Here is a 27818-nt window from a genome sequence, read left to right as displayed (position 1 = left end):
TCTACCTGTGCAAATTAGTGATATAAATTTTAAAGAAACCAATGTTTTTTCCCCCTGGATGTTGCATTTTCTCTCTTATTGACATTCAATTACTGTGGTGGAATGAGATATACTATAATTCTACCCAACATGTTTTTGATAATACTGTATAAGAGTTTAATCCAAATTGTTCCTCTTTCAAGACACAAACTAAAAGAGCTGCATGGTAGTGTTTTTTTTTAATGTTTCCATCCATTTCTTCCCAGCTACTTTTAATTTCCCATGGCAGCGTACCCTGTTGCACTATGGGTGAGGCAAAAGCAGTATTTCTCTTCATCTGGGCTGTTGTCATTTCTCCTCCGCCGTGGATACCTCTGGACTTGAATCCACATCGCTAAAGGCCTCTTTGTTTGTAAAAGTAGAGCTCAGAGTCAAACTGTGCCGAGGGTTCACTGGTGCCAGTTCATTTAAAACAATATTGTCACTTTTCACAAGAGTAGCCTTGTCCATGTTCTCTTTACTGTACTTTGCAACAACAGCATCAAGGAAGTCTAGTTTGGGTGGTAAAGTGCCACTTTCAAATAAGTATTTTGCTAGATAGGACACTGCAATGTTTGTAAGGAAAGAAGTAAGCATAGCTAATGTCTTAAAAGGAAATCTCTGAACGTATCTGTCATCATCATGATACCAACCAGGATACAAAATCAAAGGCTGTAAGGATAGATAAGGTTCTCCTCCAGTAATTCGAAGTAGGAGCCCAAGTAAGTATCCTACAATGGCACCATAAGTATTTGTTCCTTTGATAAAAAGAACACATAAAAGTTGGGGGAAGATGATGATGTAAACCAGGTCAGAGCTGAGGTACCAGAGACCATATATGGATTGAGCTACCAGAGCCATCACTGTTGCTGCAGCTCCAAACATAAAAATGGTAATTCGCATGACCCAAACTATTTCGTTGTCTGAAGCCTGTAAAATATAGGAACAGTTTGATTTTGCTTTCTACTACAGGTATTTATATACTACATAGGTATCAAGAGAATTATATGAATTCAAAATGATGAAAAATGTTGTTAATTAGAATACTTATGGCTCATAAGCAATTTGACATCTATAACATAACCAGCAATTAAAGAATCTTAGACATATAAGATATATCTAACATGAACAAGGATTTAATATACTGGATCATGATAATATCCTTCCCTTCACAATTCTGTTCTGCTATGGCAACCAATTCTGGTATAAAAGGAATTTTTCCTGAAAGATAGGAAAATATTATTACAGTATTATGGTTGGTTACACAGTCATCTAGACTTTGATTAGAATGGATTTGACATTTTTTATCTGTCTATCAAGTCCTTCCCAAGGACCTAGGATAGGTAGATGTTGTGTGAATTATTATTATTATTAGTAAGTAGTAACAGTAATATATCCTGAAATTAATTAATTAATTATATATATACAACTTAAGACAGCAAACTATTCTCTGTTTGTACAACCTGGAAGAAGAATATTATATGTAACTTTTTCCTCCTGTAAACTGTTGGGAAAATTATCTGTGCTATTTCTGATTGTGAATGTGGCCAGCAGAAGAAAATCCAAATTACTGGACACTCCTTTGAATACATGCAGGAGAATCATTTTCAGCTGCATTCAAAAAGGGACTTTTAAAATTTTATTTTAAATGCTGTATCTTCATATATAGTAACATTGCATTTAGTGCAAGTTATCCAGCTGTGGAAAAGTTTTCACTTTGCAATTCTTTCCTTGGTCATAAAGCCAAAATCCTGTAAATTGTAATTCCAATATTTTTCCTTCTTCCGCCTCTTATTTGGAGCATATCTGCCTATCTCACAATTTTCAATGTGAAATGCACAATGAGAGTTCATTGAAAAGATTTGCCTGTATAAATCATTAGCTCAATTTTAAGAGATAAGATTGCAGCTCATCTGCAGTATAAGGTATAGGATTGCTTTTCGCCTTTAAACTTGGAATATTAAAAATTATGGAAGACTTTTGCTTCTAGAACATCCAAAAGTTTGAGAACATCAGAAGCAAGTGAGCATAATTCCTTCACTTCTCAATGATTGTCATAGATTGAACACAAAATGGTTCAAGGTACTCTTTCCTTCCTATATACATGAACGTATCAACTGTCAACTACAGCTCTTATAACGTTACAAAATGATACTGTGTTTATAATATAGTCTTACAGTTTGCCGAAATGAAAGCTGATATATATTCCGTGCAAACATAGAACTTGCTGATAAAATGGAAGAGTCAGCAGAGGACATTACAGCAGCAGACACTGCCCCAAGGCCGAAGAACGAAATGTACAGTGGACAAAGATATTGAAGGACAATTGGTAATATCATGTCGCCTTCATCTTCAGTTTTAGGGTCATGACCAATATATTCAGTCTGATTCCAAGCTGTAACATAAATATACACTAATTACGGTACTAGTGGATAGACCTGTACCTGAAAAAAGAAATTAATCATTAGAATATTTATGCTCATAAACAATCTGACATCTATTACATGACCGGCAATTAAAGAATCTTAAACATATAAGATGTATCTAACAGGAACGTTTATTGAATGGACTGGATCATGATAATGCCCTTCCCTTTACAAGTCTGGTATCTGTTCTGGTATCCAATTCTAAAAAACGGTTTTAAAAAAAAGCTGGATTTAATTGCTAGATTCTGTGGTCTATGCCAATATTCACAATCATGTGTTACAAAATATGCCTTTACTAGTTTTAAATTTATGGTTTAGATGCCAAATTTGGCTAGTATTATGTTCAATTTGCAGTTGTGAAATCTAGCAGACTTTAAAAGGCTTCAAGCTAAGCATTTAATTCATGTTTCATAAAGGTCAACTATACATCATTAGTACAATTAAAATTTAAATAGAACAGTTGCCCAAATGGCCTTTCCAAACTTAATTCTAGTCTTCTATGAAAATGTTTAGGATAGTATATTTGTTTTAATACTATTGGGAACCACCATAATGATAAAAATAGTATTGATATATTACAAACATTGTAAGGTTGCTCCAGTTTTGAGATAACACATCTCTTCTCTGGATATTCATTTATTGCTAGACATTCACTTTCAAAATGTGTAGCGGCTCATTTCTTGAGCCCTCAGAACCATTAATTTGTTACTATAATAAATGGTTGATGTACCTGTTGATGCACCAATGGCACCAATAAGCACTGGAGGTATTGCCATTATAAGACATCCAAACGCTGCCAGAAAAGAGAGCATTTGTGCATACGTAGCTGATGAAGAAGAAAGGACTCGCTGGAAATAGGCTTGCCATGGGATTCCTCCTAACATCTACAAATAATCATAAACATCATTGCAGTCATTCATTCCTGGCAAATAGACACTCACATGAATCCAAGCAACATGCTCCTTTATCAATTTGCCTAGCAGCCAATCCTACACCTTCAGCAATAAAGCAATGCTTTAAACCTTGAAGGCATTTTCTTCCTGACCAAAGTATGGAAAGACACCTAAGCTGACCCAGAAAGAAGGTTGTCCCTTTAAGCTAGATTTCCCCTCCAAACCCCATTATTCTTTGAGTTACATTTCAAGAAATCAACAGGAGAGAATAATTTTTCATGATTCCTACATTCTTGGCTTGTCCCTAATTCAGTGCTTCTAAACTTCAACAACTTTTAAGATGAGTGGATTTCTAGTCCCAGAATTCTGGGAATTGAAGTTGAGACATCTTAAAGTTGTCAAGGTTGAAAACACTCTCTAGTTTCTTTTCTTCTGGACAGAAAATAGTTCCAGAAAGGGATCTCCAGTGACAGGATTGGCAAATCTCAAAAAATAACTGTGTATAGAAGCTGTTGTGTTAAGCTGTTTATCCACATAGAAGTTGGTTTGGCTTTAAATATTCACTGGGGTTAAAAACCAATTGCTGATGCATCATTTTTCTGTTAATTTTGCACAAGGCATTCAGACATGTTAAAGAACTTGTATTGGAAATTTTATATATTAAACCAATTTCATACTGCTCTCTCACACACTTTTCTATCCTGCTCTGTAACCCAGAAATATACCTCCCTACTTCAAGATTTTAAGTGTTTTTTCCCCAAATACATTTATCCAATCTTTCAAATATGCATCTATCCAATTACTCTTCTGTTGCAGATACACTTAATTCTATCATATTCACTGTTAGAAGAATTCTTAAGACACTTGCAACAGAGAGCTCTTCTGCTTTTTCACGTCATATAACTACGATTACATATCTTCAGCATATAGTAAAATTTAAAAGGTTATTTGTGCAGTTGTTCAAAGTTATTTTGCTATGGCACATAATTGTATAATTCAATCATTTTGGATTACAACCAACACAATTCCTTGTTGGTTGGAGCTGATAGGAGCAGATCTCCAAAACATCTGGACCGATCTAGGTTGTCTCTCCCAGCATTAGACAATTTGTAGTTTAAGAGTTTGGAAAATAAACCTTAAGTGGTTTGTGGTCTTTCACAAAAATCTCACCAGTAAGAAGAAATTGTCAATCCATATATATACGTCAGGGGATTTAATGGTTCCAAGCCAAGGTTTTTGATATACTTCATGCACAGCTGTGTACCCAATGCTTGTTACTGCAGGATGGGACATGGCAAATGGGATGCTGATCCACTGTGAAAAAAAATGAAGCAGACAGTAAAAGAATGGCGTAAACATTTTTGTGTTTTATCTTCTTCATTCGTTGTTTTTAGTTGCAAAACATTTTTGCAGGCAGGAAAATATAGAAATTGTTTTATTTACATTTCTTCTCATCTTTTTACCAAACTTAACAGAGAAGATTGATAACAATACTGTAAAATGGAAATACGATCACTCAAAAATTAAAATATACCAATTAAAAATGTATGGAAAGAAACACATCCAGAGAAAATAAAACAATTTGTACCCACTGAGTGTAACTTTCTTCTTAACACAAATGAGATCATATCTAAATTATTATTATTTTTTAAAAAAACAATCTTTGAGATTGAAAGACAACAAGCATGGAACTAAAGTGATCTTCTTTGGCAGGGAGTTTCAAAATTGGTAGCAGAAAGTCCTCTCTCTGATTCTACTATGTATGTTTCTGACAGTGAGAGAACAGAACCTAAAACCTAAACAATCCTTTTCTGTTTAACTGGCTTTCCTTTAATTACTTGGGAGAAATTGTAGGCATCTGAAATTATTTTCCTGAAAACATATTGCTCACATTATCTTATTGTGAAAGACAGAAAGGAAAATTTTCTATTTTGAATTCATTCTACTTCTAGAATGAATTTATTTATTTATTTTATTTATTTATTTTGTCACACAGTATATATAAGCATAAGCATTAAATAATTATACAGTATATAAGCATATATATGAGTATGAGTATGTAATAACTATATTAATTGGATATAATGAAAGGAAAAAATAGGACAGGAGCGGCAGGCACGTTTGTGCTCTTATGCACGCCCCTTACAGACCTCTTAGGAATGGCATGAGGTCAATGGTAGATAGTTTTTGGTTGAAGCTTTGGGGATTTTGGGAAGAGACCACAGAGTCAGGTAGTGTATTCCAAGCATTAACAACTCTGTTACTGAAGACATATTTTCTGCAATCAAGATAGAAGCGGTTAACATTAAGCTATTGTGTGCTCGTGTATTGTTGCAATTGAAGCTGAAGTAGTCTTTGACAGGAAGGACATTATAATAGATGATTATATGAGTTAAACTCAGGTCATGTCGAAGGCGGCATAGCTCTAAATTTTCTAAACCCAGGATTTCAAGTCTGGTGGCATAAGGTATTTTGTTGTATTCAGAGGAGTGGAGAACTCTTCTTGTAAAATATTTCTGGACACATTCAATTGTATTGATGTCAGAAATGTGGTATGGGTTCCAAACAGTCGAACTGTATTCAAGAATTGGTCTAGCAAATGTTTTATATGCTCTGGTTAGTAGTGTAGCGTTTTTGGAGAAGAAGCTACGCAAGATTAGGTTTAAAACTTTTAAGGCCTTTTTTGCGATGTAGTTGCAGTGGGCTTTGGCACTTAGATCATTTGATATGAAAACTCCAAGGTCTTTAACAGGGTGGGGGTCATCTGTAAGGTAATGTAGCCTCACACCGACCAGTGCGCTCTCACAGAGAGGGCTTCCTTCGGATACCGTCAGCCAAACAATGTCGGCTGGCGACCTCCAGGGGGAGGGCCTTCTCTGTGGGGGCTCCCGCCCTCTGGAATGAGCTGCCTCTGGGGCTTCGTCAACTCCCCGACCTCCGGACTTTCCGCCGCGAGCTGAAGACACTGTTGTTTCGACGTGCAGGACTAGCTTGAACATAGTTTTAATTTCAGAGTTTTAATCAGGGTTTTAAATGGGGTTTTAAATTGTATTTAAATTTTTAGGTCGTTATTGAATCAGTTTTTTATATAGTTTTTTTAAAATTTGTATTGTATTTACTGTGTTTTTACTGGCTGTGAACCGCCCTGAGTCCTTCGGGAGAAGGGCGGTATACAAATAAAATAAATAAATAAATAAATAAATAAATAAATAAATAAATAAATGTCCCTCAAGCTTGTACTTAGTGTTTGGGTTCTTTTTTCCAATATGCAAGACTGAACATTTGCTGGTAGAGATTTGGAGTTGCCAGGTTTTAGAACATTCAGATACAAAGTCAAGGTCTTTTTGGAGGATAAGTGTATTATTGGTGGTGTTAAATAGTTTGACATCATCAGCAAAGAGAACACAATTACTTGTAATATGGTCACAAAGATCATTAATGTATAATATGTAGAGTGTTGGTCCAAGAATGCTGCCTTGGGGAACGCCCCTTTTAACAGGAACAGGATTTGATAGAGCATTGCCAATTTTGATCACTTGTTGTCTGTTAGACAGAAAAGCAGATATCCAATTGTGAAGGGGTCCTGAAATGCCATAGGATTTTAGTTTTAGGAGAAGTTTGTCATGTACTACTGAGTTGAAAGCTTTACAGAAGTCTATGTCGATTGCATCTATTGCTTTGCCCTGATCAAGATTTGTAGTCCATATGTTTTTGCAGTGGAAAAGTTGTAAATTACAAGATAATTTTTTTCTGAAACCAAATTGTTTATTAGAGAGTAGGTTGTTTGTTTCTAGATGGAGGTTAATGGAAGGTAATGGTTGGTGATAGATTCCATTACTTTGCAGGTGACTGTCGTGTCCCACTCCTCCTCTGACGGCCGGGTCGGGGAAGTCTCTATCAAGCGAGGCTGTGAAGCCTCTGCAGCTTTGCCAAAGTTCTGTCAGAGTTCTCAGGGCAGGCAGGAGACCAGGATGTGACTTCAGCAATCCAAGTTAGACTTTGCTTGACTCAAAGAATGCCAGAAAGCAGATCCTTTATATAGGCCATAGGGTGTGGCTCCATGACTCAGCACTTATCCAGGCCTGCCCCTCCCTTCCTTTTGCTGACGTCGCCTCTCCATTCTCCAGAAACATGGATCTATCCATTGCATCATTTCGTCCCTAGCTGCCGGTAATCCCAGCTCGTGGCTGGCTTCAGGCGCACATGCTATCGGAGGGAGGTTTGTTTGCTCAGTTTGTCCGGGCATGGTGCCAGAGCTGGGGGCTGGAGGCATGCCAGGACATTCTTCTGCACTATAAGTCTCTGGCTGAGATAGCAGGAGATGAGAGGGGCCTGGCTGCAGCGGGGGGGGGGGGGGGGGAGCGAGGCACAACAGTGACACAGCAAAGAGAGATAGATCTGTAATTTTCATCTAGGCTGGGGTCTCCTTCTTTGAAGATAGGGATGACCGTGGCAAGTGACCAAAGTTTGGGAAGGGAACTGGTCATGAAAGCTTTTTCAAAAATTATGCTTAGGGGTTCTGCTATATTAGTGGAAATCTTTTTTAAGAAGTATGCACGTAGTCCATCAGGTCCAATAGATAGGGATGGTTTAAGTTTGCAAAGAGCTTTTTCAACATTATATTCTGTGAAATCTATGTGTTTTAGGTTGTTGCACTCATTGTTGGTACCATTGGGGAATGTCGGGTATAAGTCATTACTGTTAACAAAGACTGTGCCAAAGAAAGTGTTGAAGAGGTTTGCTTTAACTTTTTCATCATTATATTCTTTGTCGTTAGACTCTTTTAGTCTAAAATCCATCTTAGGATGGATCTCGAGTCTTTAAGTTTGTTGTTTACAAAATTATAAAAAGCACGATTGGGATTTGTGCGCAAGATGTCTTCTTCTTGCTTGGTGTGGTAATTGGTGCATTCAGTTTTTACTTGATTGCATATATTTCTGTAGCGGTTTTTGAAATTTGCTACATAGCCCTTTTTATTTCTTCTCCAGAGGGATTTTTTTGGGGTTGAAGCTTTTTTAGTGATATGGGTAATTTGTTTTTTCTGGTTTTGGTGGTGGTTTGTGGTATGTAAAGATTAATGACTCTATTGACTTCAAGTAGGAAAACTTTATAGTGGTCTTCTGCAGTGATTCAGGTTGAGAACAGATTTTGCCAGTCAAGAAAAGAAAGGTCGTAGTTTATAAGGTCATAGTTGGCTTTTTTGAAATCGTAGTTTAGAATACCATTATTATGACAATTTATGTAAGGGCGTATATTGAGACAAAAGTCTATCATGCTGTGGTCGCTGTTGGAAAAGGGTTCTTTTATTTGTAGTGCATAAATTGAGTTTGTGTTGTTGCAGAAGATGAGGTCAAGGCAGTTGTTGAGTCTTGTATTGTTAGTTACTAGTTGTTCTAGACCAAGGTTTGTAACAGCGTTGTATAGAATAGTATGGATGGGTTCAGTTGTACATTCATTTGTTATCCAGTTAATAGAAGGTAGATTAAGGTCACCCAGGAAGATGAGGGGATATGGACAAGAGGTAGCCCATGTTAGCAGTGCGATTAACTTGTTCACATGAGCGATGTCATAGTCAGGGGCTCTCTAGCATAATAAGAATTGAAGTGTGATGTTAAGGGACAGGTCGCATACAATAGTCTCAGGAAGAGAAAGTTTATGTGTAACATGAATATTTTTTAGATTCAGTGACTTTTTGTAATTTTGGACTTTTTCCAATTTTGGGAAAGAATTGGATCGGAGAATGAAAATGGCTGTTTTAGGAACAAAAGGTATGAAATTATAGTCTCTTACTTAACAAGGTAACACAGAACAAATTCAATGGCCCCATCCTGGATCTGGGACTGGAAACTCCAAATAAATAATATGATAATGAGCATCAGTGAATGCAGCTCAACCTACTTAAGCAGAGGACTGAGCTCCAGTTTTATAACAGTATTCAGTTCCCTCTCTCCTTCCATCTCTCTCTCTCTCTTTCTCTCTCTCTCTCCTTCTCTCTCTCTCTCTCTCTCTCTCTCTCTCTGTATGCAGGTATGTTGGAACTGAAGAATGAAAAGGAAACACTATATGAGGAGAACAGAGGCATCTGTCCACATTTACTCTCTTGCACATACTCCTGATACAAAGTCTCCATTGCATTGCACTTATTGATATGACTGGGCAAGTCTTTTTAAGTGTTCTTATAAGACTTGACATCTTTGTCAAGACTTTGGTGCTCTCTGAGCTTGGTTGTTTGCTTGAAGATGTTTTATCACCCAACTAGGTAACATCATCAGTGCTAGTGGGGTTTGTTCCCTGTTTATATACAGCTTGCACTACCATTGTTGGTGGGATGTGGTTTTTTCCCTTGGCAGTTTCTTGATTAGAGTTGTTTGGGTTTTTTTTCTTGATTGTTTGCCTGGTGTTAATCCCTGCTTATTGGGTACAGACTGTTATAGAGGATCCTTCTTAGCTTTTTTTAATTGTCTTTTTTGAATAGAGTGTAAATGTGATTTATCTCTGTGTATCTATTGATTTATCTCTGTGTCTCTGTTGATGACTGATTTGTCTGAATGACAAATTCCCACAAATTCCCTAATGTTTTTGAATTTAGATTGATCTAGGATGCTCACGGTTTCCCAGTTGAAACTATGGTTGAAATTATGGTTGAGCCTATCCATGTGTTGTGAAATTATGGAATTTTCATTGTGTCTTCTGCTTGCTATTTGGTGTTCATGGATGTGCTCTTCCCGTCTTCTGTCTGTCTGTCCTACATAATGGCTGTTAAGTCCTTACACTTTATGTTGTAAATGAATCCTGTTTCATTTGTTCTTGGACTACTGGACCTCTGGTTTACTTAAGATGTTTTGGGTTTTTTTAATTAGTTTGTGTACTGCCATAATGCCACCTGGTTGTAATAGTTTGTTGTTTCTGAGATGTGTTTTGATATATCCTTTTCATAGCTTGTGTTGTGTACTATAGTATTGGAGTGCTCAGGTTTTTTTTAATAAAGTTGTTGCATGGGTATCTATTTTGTTGGAACATATTTTATAGTAATGAAACAACTGAAAGCAAGCAACAAAGCTCAGAGAACACCAAGTTCTCCTCAGTTCATTCCTTAACTAAATATATTCTCTTCTACTGGATCCAAGAATCCTTGTCAGGATATAATGGCAGCATGCAACATTTGTGCTGTTGCACATAGATGCTAACTGGATGTTGACTATCTGATTTTATTATTGAAAGGCTTTCTTAAACATGTGATCAGTCACGTTTAATCAGATAACTATAAAGTTAAGATCAGATACTGTATTTAAAGTCGAAGGCAAGTCTCTTCTATCATAGGACGAGAAATTGAGGGAGGGAAGGGATAAACAAAAGAAAATGGAAGATATAAAGAAATAAAATGTGTCAATCCCCCCAACATTGGGGAAATGATTGTTGATGCCTGGGGTAGGGAGGATTTATTGGGCTTTGTATTTGGGATTTTGCTTCTGTAAGTCACCTGTGACTGAGTTGGGTGGCCATAGAAATCTTCTTAATAAATAAATAATAAATAAAAACCCCATACTCTATAAAAGTTTATTTTCTGGGGGAGATATATTCCCTGATAGGGATCTCTGCCTTTTTTGTGCAAAAGTAGATAGAGAACAACATTTCTTTGCATATATTTTCTATAAACAAAGGCAAACAAAGGTTTCCTCCATCACAGTGCTGTCTTGTGCGTCAAAAAAGGGTATCTTTTGTCTGTGGAAAGAAGATACCTGTTTGCCTCTGTGTGCATAAAGGGAGGCAGTACTGAGGGTATGTTTTGCTGGAGTAAGCAGAGTTTAACTGAGGGGCTGGGATTTTGCTTTCAGTTTTCCTACTGACATAATCTGGATACAATGGAGTGGAAGGGAGATAATTCTGGTCTTGAGCTAAATGAAAGCATTCTCTTCTTATATCAGATGTGTGCACAATGGAGCTAAGAACAGAGGGAGAAGCAGAACCAAGGTTTAGAGAGCAGAACTGTAGATATCACATGCCTGTTATGCATCCTCTAAGGCAGGGGTCCCCAACCTTTTGTACCTCAGGGACCACCAAGTTCATAATTTTAAATCCCGTGGACCACTAATATGAATCCAGCGTGCTGCTTGCTGAAGCGCCTGGACTCCCAGTGATGGGATGGGGTCCTTTAGGCACTCTCCATCCTCTCTCTTTCTCTCTCCCTCATTCTGATTCTCTCTCTCTTTGATTCTCTCTTTCATTCTGTCTCTCTCTCTCATTCTCTCTGATTCTCTCTCTTTCATTCTCTCTCTCTGTCTCTCATTCTCCTTCTGATTCTCTCTCATTCTCTCTCACTCTCTCATTCTCTCTGATTCTCTCTGTCTCTTTCTCTCTCTCTCTCTCTCTCTCTCATTCTGTCTCTTTCTCTCTCTGTCTCATTCTGATTCTCTCTCTCTAATTCTTTTTCTCTCTCTCATTTCATGACCCAGCCAGTGTCTTGGGGCTGAGAGGAAGTTAAGCATCTCCCTGAGAGACTGAGGTATGCGGAGTACCAATAAGGGCCGGAAGAAGTGTGAGAGCAAAGCACTACTTGCACTTGTGCAGCATCAGCATTCTGCCTCACTATTTTGTGCCAGCCGGTGGCACAAAGCAGCCCTCGTCTCCTGTCGCTTGGGATTCGGAGCGGTAAACAGTGTCTGGTCCGGGGAGCAGCTGGGTTTTGCTCTCCATTGCGAATGCCAGATCGGGCCCCTGCAAGCTCTTGTCTCTCAAGGAGTGCTTGCTGAAGCGGCGCGGGAAACTTCGGTCGGGCTCCTCGAGAGATGAGAGCTTGCAGGGGGCTGCTTCAGCTCGCTTGCACCACTCACTCCCCCACCATGGGAACAGCACCATTATTTCATTCCGGATGAGAGGGCTGCACTTTTTGCGTATTGCACCACCTGCAAAGTTGCACATTGCACGTGCTACCCCAGGGCAGAGATTTCCAGCCCCGCCACAGCCAGTCCCATATCCCAGAGCTGTAGCAGTCACACTCACAGGACTGGCCCATTGCACATCCCAAAGCAGCTCCTCCACCAGGATGCACCAGCAAAAATATGAAGATTTCTTCACAGACCACCAACATTTTCTCACGGACCATCAGTGGTCCGCGGACCACTGGTTGGTGAATGCTGCTCTAAGTAAAGATGGTGCCTTCAGAAAACATTATGTGGCCAGAAGTAAAGGATTTAACTCAACCGACAGTCCAATCAGATTCTGGTCTTTTATCCTGGATAAATATTCAGAGGCACTGGCAAATCAAGAACCATCATTATGCCATCATCCTTCCTGGCCATTTTTCACATCTTCTTCTTTTGGATACAAATCAACTTCTCTCATTATCTGCAATCTTTCAATTCATTAGCAACTTTTAAATTGATTTCAATCTATGCTCATATTTGATTCTTATTTAATATAAATCACAGTTATGGTTGGTGCTGATTTATTCTAAAACAATAGTTAAGACAAGAGTAATATAGGCTCTTAATATTCCCTTTCGGCCACAAACTAATCAGCACGTACTTGTAATCTATAGAGACATGAAGCATCTACTTCCTGTGCTTGATGTAAAATACAATCACCTTGGTGTTACATATGGAAAAGTAAATACAAAACTCACAAGTCCTAAGAAAATGCAGAACAGCTGGACCACATCAGTGTAAGCTACTGAATAAAGTCCTCCCACTAAGGTATACAGGGTTGCAATGGAGGCAGAAATAATAATTGAAATGGTGTTGTTGATGTCGATTATCACACTTATGGTGGCACCTGTAACAAGGCAGAGAAATAAATTAAATGTCGGCTAACAATTTGTGTACTTTTCAAAGCATTTCAATGTGACTGGGAAGGTCATTTTTGTACCTTTTTGTCTCTGTTTCTAAAACAAGATTATAGTTTCATGAGGAAAAAAAAGAAAAGGATTGACAATACTTGCAGAAGACACATGTAGTCTGATGTTCATACTATCTTCTCAAGGATATAATGAAGCTCATAACTTTCTAAATTAAATGTCAGTGAAAAGATCTCCAAATTGGGGGTGTGGGTGGGGAGAGAGAAAGAGAGGAGAGAGAGAGAGAGAAAGAGAGAGGGAGAGACAGACAGAGAGAGGGGAAAGGGGAGAGAGAGAGAGAGAGAGAGAGAGAGAGGTGCTCAGTATAGTAAGATATGTGAAATGATACCAGCATAAGAAAGAAAACATGCAGTGACTCTAGAGAAAAGAAATAGGAAAAAAAATTAGGAAGTGTTGAATGAAATTCTGTAGCAACAAACTGGAAGAATATAATTGTTAATTTGCACCTCTATAACTGTCTGGTTCGGTTCTGCAACCCAACAAGAAAAACACAGACTTCAGAGGATAATTAGAACTGCAGAAAAAATAATTGCTACCAACCTGCCTTCCATTGAGGACCTGTATACTGCACGAATCAAGAAGAGGGCCATGAAAATATTTGCAGATCCCTCGCATCCTGGACATAAACTGTTTCAACTCCTACCCTCAAAACGACGCTATAGAGCACTGCACACCAGAACAACTAGACACAAGAACAGTTTTTTCCCGAAGGCCATCACTCTGCTAAACAAATAATTCCCTCAACACTGTCAGACTATTTACTGAATCTGCACTACTATTAATCGTTTCATAGTTCCCATCACCAATCTCTTTCCACTTATGACTGTATGACTATAACTTGTTGCTGGCAATCCTTATGATTTATATTGATATATTGATCATCAATTGTGTTGTAAATGTTGTACCTTGATGAACGTATCTTTTATGTACACTGAGAGCATATGCACCAAGACAAATTCCTTGTGTGTCCAATCACACTTGGCCAATAAAATTCTATTCTATTCTATTCTATTCTATTCTATTCTATTCTATTCTAATGTTGGTACATGCTGTTTACACTGAAATATATTACTCTAGCCATTGTTTCTAAACCAAAAGTTACATACAGTATGAGAATTGTAGAGTTTGCTCAGCATATTGGAAGTGAACATGTGGTATCCAGGATACACTCTTGATGATGTTACTTAACCATTCAAATGATCCTGTTAATATTCAAAGTTTCATGGACAAAGCATAGTGCTTATGCTTGAATATGTTGCTGTCCTTGGTCCTGACTCAATATGCATATAAGTGGCAACCATTCCTCAGCATCTAAAGCAGTAAAATCCTAGTTCTTAATTATAGTTGTCTTTTTGTGAGCATAACAAGCTTTTACAATATTTGCTTCCACAATGTGAAACACAACAGAAAGCTTTCACATATAGTAACTTGTATTAAAAGAGAACTTGCATATTAAATTCCCTGAAAATTGTTTAAGCCACTCAGTTTCCATCACCTCAGCATGTAGATTTCTTGAGCACTTGCAACAAAATTATAGTTTAAAACCTCCCTGTTGCTTTCCAGATAATCAAAACACAGCTGGAAGTAAGGCTGATTATTTTATTTATTTTAAAACATGTCACTGGCAACCAACTCTATATACATAGTTATTGGTTGTTAGGTGACAAAAGTTGCAAAGGACAATTCAGAAATTTATCGGAAGGATTCCCTCTCCACTTACATGATTTATTTATTATATAATTTTGTATATTGTCCCAATTCAAGCTGTACAACAGTACATAAAGACCAATTATTATATTTAATTGAGTTGATAAAGTGAGTTTGCAATGAGAGCACAGGAACCTGTGGTAGCAATTGTCAAGGTTCCAGAAAAACCTCTTCTGCATAAAAAAACCTCAGAAGCCATTGTCTTTCAGAGTTCTTTACTAGCATGAGGAAACTGGCACACGATGAGTGAAATTCCAAAACTGAACTTCCGGATTCTTTTCTCAGTTATACAAACCCCAAGAGTCCCACCCCCTAACCCCTTTGCTGGTCACATGGTCCCACGTTCTCCCAGTTCATTCGAATATCTTCTCGCCACTCCTCCTGCAGATGTGAACACCATCCAACCTTGACCGCTTGAAGAATGTTACCATACCCCTCAACCCCCCTTCTTCCCCTCAGGGGAAAAATGTGGCAGCGTCTGGAACCCTAAAGTCTAGTATGGTTTCCAGGCCTGACAGCAATCACAGTAGTGGTGGGAATAGTAGATTGGTATTGGAAATTGTTAAATTATTATTAGGAAAGAGATATTAGAACTTTAAGGGCTATTTTGTCTTCTCATAGTCGTGTCAGCTTTTAGAAAGTTTCCAGCCCTCCAAAGAACCCGATTTTCCTTCTATGTAATACAGTTCAAAATAAAACAAATCATCCATCATGGATGAGGTGGCTTAAGAAGGCAGGTGAGCTGTTGAGGGTTTAGTTTCTTCCTGCACCATCTCACTAGAGGGCAAGTGGGAAGGCACATGAAGCAATTGTCATCATAAAAACTGTGTGTACTTCAGACTTTTGGCAATTTGGATACCACCTTGCAACTTTTTTTTTTTTATTTGCATTTATATCCTGCCCTTCTCCGAAGACTCAGGGCGGCTTACACTATGTTAGCAATAGTCTTCATCCTATTTGTATATTTATATACAAAGTCAACTTATTGCCCCCAACAATCTGGGTCCTCATTTTACCTACCTTATAAAGGATGGAAGGCTGAGTCAACCTTGGGCCTGGTGGGACTAGAACCTGCAGTAATTGCAGGCAGCTGTGTTAATAACAGACTGTCTTACCAGTCTGAGCCACAGAGGCCCTATTAACTATTAACCTTGATGATTGATAATAACTTCTCTTGCATTGTTAGAATATATCAGCTTCAGTTTGTGATGTTTTGTATTGTCAGTTGTAACTGGAAAGCTATTACAGATGCCTTAGTTATGATAAATGGATCCCTGAAGGAGATCTTTGTTTAAAGGATGCAATTCTTAAACTTCTTTTGAAAAGCCCATTCCAGATACCCTGGAGATAAGGAATTATAGGCCAGATTTAACTCCTTTTATTTAAGATGATTATTTAAGAAGATTGAGACAATGGTGGCAGCTTCTTACCTGCAGGAAAGATTTTCTTGACCCATTTCAGGTTGACCTATGGGGTTGAGATGGGCTTAAATTGGCTTGAAGAATGATTTTAGTTTGGAGACTGACAAAGGGTACATGACTTTCTTGATACTCCTGGACTTCCTTAGTAGCTTTCAGTACTAATGTACACGCTAACTATGGGACGGATTTCTCATGCTGATCCCGATAAAAAGGAATAATGGCTACTAAAATAAAGAATAGGTACAGATTGCCTCACTTTTTACAGAAAAGGCAAGTCTTATCCCTTTGATAAAAGCTGTATAAAAAAAGCTTGAAGAAAAAGGGCAAGAGTTTCACTACCATAGGCTGTTGATATATATCTGTTTTGTTTGAAAGTCCTCACTAGAATTCTTGTGCTATGACCTTAATTTACTGCCTAATAAATACAGTTAATCAGAGTTCTTATATTCTTGTGGTATGAATTAACTGATTTCAGCTAGATTGTTAGGAGAGGAATTTGAAGGAATTCTTCTAGATCACTAGAGAGATTTGGGAATAGAAGACATTACTGCACATGTTTTCCATTTCTATGTTTCAGTTATATTTCAGATGATAAGTTTGCTCAGGACTCCACTCTGTCTTCTGTGTTTTTCAACTTGAAAACGTTGGGGAAATTATCTGATTTTTTTTTTTTTTGCTGGGCAGCGTCAGTATGCTGTTGTATTGAAAACCCAAATGAATTTCTCTGTGACGTTTTAGAAAATTGTATACTTTCCTTCAATGTCTGCCTGAAGTCAGTAATGAATTGGAAGAGGGATAATACACTGAAATAAAATACAGACAGGATGGAGGTGCTCATTGTGAGTGGCCAGACTTCCAAAGTCATGGTAAATGTGTATATTCAGAATGGGATTATACCAGTGGTGAAGTCCAATTTTTTTTACTACCGGTTCTGTGGTAGTGGCTTGGTGGGCGTGGTGTGGCTTGGTGGGTGTGGCAGGGGAAGGATACTACAAAATCCCCATTCCCTCCTACTCCTGGGGGAAGGATTTTGCAAAATCTCCATTCCCACCCCACTCTGGGGCCAGCCAGATGTGGTATTTGCCGCTTCTCCGAACTGCTCAAAATTTCCGCTACCAGTTCTCTAGAACCTGTCAGAACCTTCTGGATTTCACCCCTGGATTATACTCTCCTAAAAAGAGCACATCACAGTTTAAAGGCAAGCTTCTGGAGCAAACCTTTCTTGATCTTCACAGATTGAGGAAATAGCCCAGAGTGCCTTTTATCAGCTTTTGTTGATATGCCAGCTGAGTCCATTTCTAAAAGATAATGGCCTTAAAAATGTGGTCTTTTTATTATATGGGGCAGCCTTTCCGAAAGAGGTTTATACAGTTCCTTTTAAAATTCTTTAGGAAGCAACTCAGGATTGAGCCTTTGCATATTTTTGGATTGTATTTCCTGTAGAATGGAGGGGCCTTACATCTTTATTAGCTATTTAAAAATACTTTAAAGCAATTTTTTTCTTGTATGCTTTTAATAATATAAATACTCAGTAATATCAGTCATTAATGTCACTTGCTTGCTGAAGTGGCATTTTAAGCACTTTTAGCTTCTCAATTTTACATTTATTTTAAATTGAAAAATTGGCATTGGTAGTCAGCAGTGTACCATGTTAAATAAGTAAGTAAATAAGTATCAGGGAAAAGAATCTGTCAGTTGGGGATTTCAAATTGCTCACTTTAGGTAGGAAGTGGCTTTCTTTAGAGCTTCATCTTGGGGTTTGCCTTTAAAGCCATACATAGCCATCTTAGAAACTTCCTATCTTATGAAGAACTTAATTGGTGGGCATTAAGATTTTTAGATAGGTCTGGAAGTTGAGTCATGGCAAATGGACTTAAGTCCAGTTGCCATGACTCAACAGACAAATCTACCTGGATAACTGAAAATCATCATCAACATCTTTAAACAGATTTTTCTGAAAATGATCTTGCAATCAGGAGCTTATTTATCTAGCATATGACTAAAGTCCTTCTTTATATGATTTTTGGGTGGTGTAATGTCTTCCCTTGAAATTTTGTTCATTCCAGCTTCCTTTGCTTTCAGAAGAACAATTTAAAGACATGCCATGTGCTTTGCCAGGCTGTAGGTCATAAATTAAAATTTATATTGATTTTAATAAATATTCAAAGGCATATATTGTTATTGGTTGCCAACCTGAGTGAAAAAATAAAGTGATATTATCACTATTATTATATCAGGGTAGTAGATGAACCATTCTGCTATGAAAGGGTTTTGTAATACCCATATTTGTCTCTAAATTGATTGTATTTGTACTGTATTTATTTTTTGACTTTTATTGTGTTTTATTTTTACTGGTATAATTCACCCAGAGTCATAAATTGTGAGTGGAATGATTTTATACAATTTAAATAGATAAATAAGTAAAATTATTCAATTTTATGTCTTCAGTGGGGCTCAGGCTAGTTATTCACTGGGTACACATTTGAATGGATATACAAGTTTGCAGTGATAAAATTTCAGCATGCACAATCCCTTATGTTGCAACTAAATAGCATATATATGTATGATATATGCACAAGTAGAATATATAGACTTTCAGATAGTAAGGTATTAGCTACATAGGCCAAATGTTTTAAATGTTTAAAAATACATTTTGAATTGTGCCATCCCCACTCAAAATCTCTCTAAATCCAATTGTATAGCTAAATCCTTATGATTACTCTCCTCAAATATTACTATAAAAAAGAGAACACCTGGCTTTTCTACACAGTATTTTACTATCAGTGTTCTGATTAGTACTACCAAACTGTAGTTATCTTTTAAATTCGGGAAGGCTTGTTCAATTTTTAAGCATTTGTTTAAAAGAACATTATTATCAATTTGCATATTTCATCCTTATTCAGACCTATTTTATACAATTTATTTGTTTACAGAATTTCTTACCTAGTGCAGAAAAGATGGCTGCTGCCCAGAACATTTCTCCCATCAAGGCAGGTATGAAGATAAGCCCTCCCATTCGTTTTCCATAAATTTGCTGAAATGGATCCAGCATTGTCACATACCCTTTGGAACGCATGGGCTTTGCAAAAAACATGCCACCTAAAAGAGTCATTAAAAAAAAATTGGATTCTAATTATTTTTCTGGATCAAGTAGCCAGCTGTAAAAACGGAGGATGTTTGATTTAATATATATAATATCAATTTATTTTATCAGAGACATAACTGATATCTAAATAATTTTCCATAATATAACAATCCAATAAGTCTTCTCAATTATTGTTGAAGTGGCTATATAGTAATGGAATTGAGGTTCTTATACTTGTTACTGTTACTGATTGATAGTGCAATGACTAGTAGAATATTATAATCAGTATTAGGTCTTTCAGTACAAGAATAGAAATTATCACTTGGACATAATGTGTGCAACTCCTTTAGTTAGTTTTATGTAGAGCAGTTATCCCAACTGATGAAAAAATCTGCAAAGGTTGTATTCACATTTGCTTAAATGCTTTAATTTGTATTCCTGCCCTGAACAGGAAGTTGGACAATGGCCTAAACCAGGGATCTCCAACCTTGGTCCCTTTAAGACTTGTGGACTTCAACTTCAGCTTTGCTGGCTGAGGGACTCTGGAAGATGAAATCGACAAGTCTTAAAGGGACCAAGGTTGGAGACCCCTGCTTTAAGTTTCCCATATATTTTTAAAAAACTGTCCACAACAAAACCACTAAACACCAGGCTTTGACAAGAATTTTGTATTTAATATCTTGTTACAAGATAGGTGAACATCGGTCTGCAGATACCATCTCTATTGCTGACTCCACCCATCCTCTCGAAATTGATTTACAATGAAAGAGAAACACAGGAAGAGATATTCATAGTTTATTGACTTCAACTTTATCTTTGTCATTTTAACAAGATACGTTTCTTCTGCTTCCATCTTTAGCTTACCTACAATTAGGCTAAGCGAATACCCAATGGGTGCCTGAGCCCAGGCAAGTCCAACGTCTGGAACATACACTGCTTCAGCTGTTCCATTTATATAACCACCTCCAACCCAGGTGGCTGTGGAAGAAGTGAACAACATCCATTACACAATGGATGGAGAAAGCAAAACTAAATAATTGATTTGTACAGCAAAAATAATATAATGAAGACTATTGCACAAAATCACATCTCATCTAAAGACCTATTTGCATCTACATAATTTGTAAATTTACATTATATACTAAAAATTAGTAGGTTTAGTCTATTTAAATAAGTAATGGGAAAGAGAGAAAGAAATAAAAGTAAAAATTAACTGGCATATATACATACCTCTAAATACTAGCCTAAATGTTCTTGTTACTTTGTCTTTGCTTAGACTCTTTTTAAATTTATTAGGCTCTGTATTTCTACAAAAGTCTCATCTTCACTCACAGAAGAAATGACAGTGAAGTACTGTGAAGTAGCTCTTTTCTGAGTACCTAGTTAACAGATTCTCAATAGCATTACTATCACACTGAGCACTTTAATGCAGCTCACAAAGATATGTATTATTAGTCAGGCTGGGAGAATGTTCAGATATTTAGTGAAATTCTGCATTATAATGACAATGATTATGTCTCCTACAGGTTGCCTTCTAAAAGTCAAAAGTTCAAGTCCCACCAGGCCCAAGGTTGACTCAGCCTTCCATCCTTTATAAGGTAGGTAAAATGAGGACCCATATTGTTGGGGGCAATAAATTGACTTTGTATATAATATACAAATGGATGAAGACTATTGCTTAACATAGTGTAAGACGCCCTGAGTCTTCGGAGAAGGGCGGGATATAAATGCAAATAAAATAAAAATAAAATAAAAAATAAATAAAAATATTTTAAGAATAGAATAGAATAGAATTCTTTACTGGCCAAGCGTGATTGGACACACAAGGGATTTGTCTTCGTGCATATGCTCTCAGTGTACATAAAAGAAAAGATATCTTCATCAAGAATCATAAAGTACAACACTTAATGATAGTCATAGGGAACAAATAAGCAAAAGAATTAAGAAATACACCATGGAACCACACTAACTCATAAGTAATGGCCATCATTGGCCCTGTGATCTTCTGAAGAGACATTCAAGATTATCAATAGTATAAAGTTGTTGAATAATAGGGTCTCCTATTCTTGGACTGAAACTGTTGGTTGGACACAAGAAGAATGCAGACTGGTATCATCATGTAGTAATGAGCCATCTCTGATTTCTAAAAGGTAATACTCAACTTACCAAAATTCAGCCCAAACTTTTTGCTGCTAAGTGAAAAATTTGTTAAGTGAGTTTTGCCTCACTTTATGATTTTTCTTGCTAGTTGTTAAGTGAATCACTACATTTGTTACATTAGTAACATGGTTGTTAAGTGAATCTGGCTTCCCCATTGACTTAAACAGTCATAAGTCCCTTTTTTTCAATGCTACTGTAACTGAAAGTCACTAAATTAACTGTTGTAAATCGAGGACTACTGTATAGATATTCCAGGTGAAACCTCTGTACAGGTAGTCCTCAACTTGCAACAGTTTACTTAGTGACTGTTCAAAGTTACAATGGCATTGAAAAAAGTGACTTATGACCAATTTTCACACGTATGACCATTGCAGCATCCCTATTATCCCATGATTTACATTCGGATGCTTGGCAACTGGTTCATATTTATGACGGTTGCAGTGTCCCAGGGTCATGTGATCCCTTTTGTGACCTTTTGACAAATAAAGTCAATGGGGAAACCAGATTCACTTAACAATGGTGTTACTAATTTAACAACTGCAGTGATTTACTTAACAAATGGGGCAAGTAAAGTTGTAAAATGGAACAAACTCACTTAACAAATGTTTCACTTATTTCTCAAAACAGACATTTTGGGCTCAGTTGTGGACTACCTGTATTTCTATGAGCAACAATCAGTTTGGCATTCTCTGACTGTCTTCCTTCTTCATTTCTGTCTCTATATATGGTATTCCACTTAATAACTTCCTTCAGTTGGAAGTATGGTTTTGAGCAAACTGACTCAGTGTAATTCATAAGGCTGCATTGCGTAGCCTTAGCCTTTTCTTGATGATCCCTGGAAGAACTGACCCCCAATTATACCAAAGGTTATTCCACACAGAAACTCAAATTAAAGTCTGATTACATTTCCTTAATCCGGTCCAGGTCATTCTTCCTATGTCCAAATTTGCTAGCTGATACAAGTGACATATTTTTCAGAACATGCTGCTTTAATGTTTAATAAATATACCCCAATAAGCCCAATAAGAATGGTACTAGGTTGGGGGATTTTTAACAGTTTAATATAGATTTAAAAAGAAGACACCTCCCCTTGGGATAGCAAGCAATAAATCTCAATAAAATAAGTGAAAATAGTACAAAATGTACTATTTATTGGAATGGCTTCCTAGGATCATAGTGGAGGTTAATCTATTATCGAAATATAAAATATTGCCTAATTCCTATGCCTAATGATGAATAATACCCCCTATACAGATAAAAGGGGATATTATAAAGCACTTTGGCCTATATATAAGTAACAGAAATGAAAAAAAAAATATTATATAGATATTATTCTGATATTACTTCTTACCAAAGGAATAGGATATTGTAAAATCAATGGCATGTAATCAGTCTGCAAATCGTTAATACTTTACTTCTAGTCAAAGATGAGGATATAAATACTAACAATAATATTAATTTATATCCCTCCTTTTTCTCTGGAAGCTTTCCAGTCAGATTTTTTTTTTAAAAAAAGCACACAATTTAACGAACAATTCAGATAACAAATAGTTGAAACTCACTGTTAACTAATTCGAAGGGAAAGGCTTGGTTAAAGAGAAAAATCTTCCCATGAAATAGAAGTAGAAGTAAAGCATATTAGAAAGCTATGACTATTGAATGAGAACAAAGTTCCTTTTGTTTATTCTGCTTGTGTTGATGCCACATAATATAGTGAAAAGAACATATAACGGAATGGCTCTGAAAAGCCAATGAAAGCTAACAGAATTTTAACTGCATGATGGCTATGCAGATATTACAATTGGATATGGCTATGCAGACAATTGATATAACAATTGGATATAATCATGGATATAGAATAGAATAGAATAGAATTTTTTATTGGCCAAGTGTGATTGGACACACAAGGAATTTGTCTTGGTGCATATGCTCTCAGTGTACATAAAAGAAAAGATACGTTCATCATATGGTCTGGAACATTCAGGTGACTTTGCTGGCTTTTGTAGCAAACTTCACATTATCTGTACTGCGATCCTGTTCTAGCCAAAGTAGCATTTTCCACACACAAACCAAGAATAATATAGGAAACAAAAAGAGATTGTCCTCAAATTATGACCATTTATTCAGCAACCATTCAAAGTTATGGCAGTGCTGTACCAATTCTATTTATGCCCAGTCTCCTAAGTTATGGCCATTGCAGTGCCCATGAAAACTTGTGATCAAAATACAGGTATTTGGAAGCCTACCCACACTTACAATCAAAGGGTTGCTTCAGCTCTCCCCACCTCTCTATTCCTCCCCGATCTCTGGTTCTTTGCTGCCCGGCACAGTAGCACCCCGTCAGCAGTCTTAGCGTCATTACCATAGAATGCTCCTTGAAGCCCTGCGGGGCTGTTAGGGCCAGTAAGCACAAGGCAGCAAGGCCACCAAATAATGTGAGGTAACAGAAAGGACAGAGTTATTGGGGAGGGGAAGATAGTTGGATTTTTTTATTTCTGTGATGAAAGCATCACTGTTGTCTGGAAGACACTCAGTTGGGGGCTCCTTTTGTGTCCCAGTGAAGTTGTCCACTGAACTAGTGCCCATTAATCTACTTGTGGTCACTGCTTTAGAATTGTTGGGTCAGCAGGAGCTGGAGCATGTGATGGGAGCTCACCCTGCCCTGAGGCAGCAGCGGATCTTGAACGCAAGCTGCTGATCATCAGCCCAGCATTCTAATCTCAGAAACCCCCACGCTCCAGAGAGGTGAATGAGGACAGTTGAAGAAGAGGCAGTCCCTTGTCTTATCAAGGCTCAAGTCTGGGAAGGACCAATCCAGAAGTGTTTTGGATTGGGAAAGGTCCTTGTCTAATGATTGGTCATATTTAGTTAATGATAGCAATGTGTGCTGCTGGATTTCCATTGCTAAGTGATATGGTCAAATGTGGGTTTCTGATCACATTGCTTATTGATAGTCGTACCATTCTAACCTGTAGAGCGATTATAATTTAGCACACTCAGTTGGAACTTCATGGGTAGGATAGGAAAATATTATGTAGGAAAATGAAATAGAAAAATCCTGCAAAAGAACATAATTGACATCACTGAAGAAAAAAAATTCTATACTCCAACCCAAGTTTAGCTCCTATTGGTATAGATTCCTTTAAAAAAGAACATCAACCAGAGCATTTTCACATCACTGTACACCTAAACTAATAGAACTATTTCTTTTTCTAAATATTATTATTCACATATTTTTGTGGAATCTATTCTCTTTCAGTAAATTGCAGATGATTTATTTATTATGTTTTCAAATTCTCCATTACCAACATTTTCTGGGCAAAGAATAAATAGTGAAATCTAAGATATCAACACCATAAAAACAAGATCTCATTTAAAATAAAAATAAATAACAATTAAATAGCACCTCATGTAGCAATAAAAAGTTATTTTATTCATTCATGTCCTTGTTTTACATCTGTCACCCCAATCTTATATTCCATTCCTTTACACCTCAATACAATACAGGATATTTATATTAGGGAGAGTCTGTTTTCTATTCAGTGCTATTATAATTGTTTCATTCATACATTAATGTTATATCTCATATAAATTTATAATTTATAAATCATATAAATTAAATTGTACCCTATGACCATCATTTGTGTTGTAAATATTGTACCTTGATGAAGGTATCTTTTCTTTTATGTACACTGAGAGCATATGCACCAAGACAAATTCCTTGTGTGTCCAATCACACTTGGTCAATAAAAATTCTATTCTATTCTATTCTATTCTATTCTATTCTATTCTATTCTATTCTATTCTATTCTATTCTATTCTATTCTATTCTATTCTATTCTAATTATTTCAGTCATACGTACTTACATTAACAAACTGTGTATGTCATATTAGCTCCCATCATTTGGACCTTGATGGATGGAATATTTTTCATAAGCTTATGGTAGAAAAGGTCACATAATGTCTTTTCCCACCCTTTTGGAACTAGTTTTAATTACGTTGAGCAGAGAGTTTTGATTTTAGTTTCAGTAAATTATTACCAGTTCTTTTTTTATATATAAAAAATTGAATGTTATTTTGAATTAAAATTTAGAAATATAAGCAAAACTTGAATAATATACGTCATAGTAGAACTCAAAAAAGGAAAACAAGGGAAAATTAAGGGAAAAATTAAATTTATCAGTTATATTAAGTTTATTGCTTAATATAGATTACAGATTTAATTGTCCTAATTTCAGGACAACTAGAGATCAGCTTTTTAAAGCAAATTTGAAGGCACAGAGTAAAACCAGATGTGTAATTTTTGTATCAATATAATTCCATAATACTAGAATGAAATCAAATATTAACATATGTACACACACAGCTATAAAATAGGGAAATAGAAATATGGTGTTGCTTATTTTATTTTCATTTTATTGCTCAATGTTTCTAGATTGGTCTCTGTAATTCCTTGTTAACTATGTCTTTTGTGAACTAATATATTAATTAAAAATCTTATTTTTACCACTAATTGGTTGAAGAATTTATTTTTCTATTATAAATATTAATGTAGATAATCTTAGACAGTTGCAGTCTTCGGAACAAAACAGACTGCAAGGTTCTGATTGTTCTCAGGGCTAGAATTCAGTTTATTGAGAAAATTAAATGCAATTTTATCATTTAAATGGTTATCTTACATATTTCAATATTTGTAAGTCAAAAATCATTGTGAAATTACAGTTGATGGCAATAAATACTTATGGGACTGATAATGTACTAAATAATTTTCCTTAGTCCATATGGCTTCAGATCCTAGCATTGTAAAGTGATGGCAGCTGTATCTCTGAATGACTGGAAAAAAGCAATCCAGTGGATGAAAGCAACTACCGTACTTATAGTGCATATTTATTTATTTATCTTAATGGAACTCTAGATTCTTGCAACAAAATTTGATGTTGTAAAAAGCACAGGATTTTAATGATTGAATTAAATTAAAATTACATATTTTCCTTATTATAAATTTGTACTCTTGCCTGTACCAAAATGTCATCAAAATTATGAATACTGATATAATATTGAAATTAATTCTTCAATTAAAAATAAAACCCAAATAATGTGATTTTGCAAAGCATTAAAAACTCAAAGATAAATAAAAAAAACTATAAAATTGGGGACTCGGGTAACTTCTTCAGAAAACATTAAGCACATAAAAGACAAATCCTTTTGTTTGTTTGCAGTCATTTCTTATCTCATTGAATTTTATACAATTCTTATGTGACAGTTTGTAACACTGCCATAGTCTTTTTATATATTTTAGTGCATTTAGTGCACTGTGACTCATCATTTGATATTATGGAGTCCAAATATTTTGAAAAAATAGAGACTTCATGATCCATCATTTCTGATATCTGTGAAAATAACATTAAGGGGAACTCTTATGTAGACAATCAGGCCAATTCCACTTATGAAAAATCAATTACATAGAATAATAATTTCTGATGAAACGTTTGGTGGTTTCTACTTTTGGTGGTTTAACTACAAATATTTAATTTGGGAATCACCCTGTTCAAAATGATCTGACTAAATCATGATGAAGAAGTTTCAATATATTTCTCAGTAATTATGTTGAAATGAATAGAGATATCTGGCTGGGACTAAAGTGGTATTGATGCATTATATTCCCATTGTGCTCATTATGTAAATAGCCATGACTTTTTTGTTTACATTACTTTCTTTTGATTTTACCAAAAGTGATACAAAAACAGGAAATATAATTCATTCACTAGATAGCTTTTGTAATAGATAATAAGAGGATATATAGAAGAAATGGCTCTATGTTTATACTGTTCATGTTGCATTATTAAGCAAAACTCAGTGGGTTGTAATTTTCAAAGACAGATATACAAATTACCATTTTCAGTACAAATACTTGGAAGCAACTTGTTGAAGCCTTTCAGAACTATTCAGACCTTCTAGTTTAAGTGAAAACTAATAAGCATTTTCTCTGATTACAAAGTTTCATATTTGGAAAGGATACATTTCTGTCACCTTATAAACGACACACTTGAATAATAGTTAAAAAGCATGAAACATACCAGTCATGGTAAATCCACCAACTAGCAAGCCAATATCTCTTCCACCAACTATAATAGCTTCTCTACGATCTCCATCACTCCCACTGTTTTTTGTCTTCCAAGCAGCCCATATTCCAACAAACAGGATGGCCAAGTAGAACAAAATGATAGCTATCAACCCTTCCACGTGAAAAGCCAT

At 36.2% G+C, this 27818-nt stretch overlaps 1 protein-coding gene across 1 annotated transcript; it reads right to left on the bottom strand.

The window, feature by feature from the left end:
* Positions 1-327: 327 nt before the first annotated feature.
* SLC5A7 (solute carrier family 5 member 7) lies at positions 328-27818 on the bottom strand. The gene is made up of 8 exons (XM_058186251.1): positions 27641-27818; positions 20268-20381; positions 19262-19417; positions 12960-13108; positions 4508-4651; positions 3175-3328; positions 2196-2413; positions 328-948 (listed from the first exon to the last, which is right to left on the bottom strand). Exons 1-8 carry the CDS (start codon positions 27816-27818, stop codon positions 328-330), a joined length of 1734 nt encoding a protein of 577 aa, XP_058042234.1.

The sequence above is a fragment of the Ahaetulla prasina genome, chromosome 5, assembly GCF_028640845.1.
Source record: "Ahaetulla prasina isolate Xishuangbanna chromosome 5, ASM2864084v1, whole genome shotgun sequence".
Taxonomy (NCBI): Eukaryota; Metazoa; Chordata; class Lepidosauria; order Squamata; family Colubridae; genus Ahaetulla; species Ahaetulla prasina.
The sequence above is the reverse complement of the archived record's forward strand: the minus strand, read 5'-3'. Positions and strand labels throughout refer to the sequence as shown.

Bases quoted from the DNA above. Each gene is read 5' to 3' on its own strand.
- SLC5A7 (XM_058186251.1), bottom strand. From the start codon at position 27,818: ATGGCTTTTCACGTGGAAGGGTTGATAGCTATCATTTTGTTCTACTTG. The intron at 3,329-4,507 runs GTGAGATTTTTG...GATTATTTGTAG, and splicing joins TTGACAATTTCTTCTTACTG to ATGTTAGGAGGAATCCCATG. The intron at 2,414-3,174 runs GTACATCAACCA...TTTATGTTACAG, and splicing joins TGCCATTGGTGCATCAACAG to CTTGGAATCAGACTGAATAT.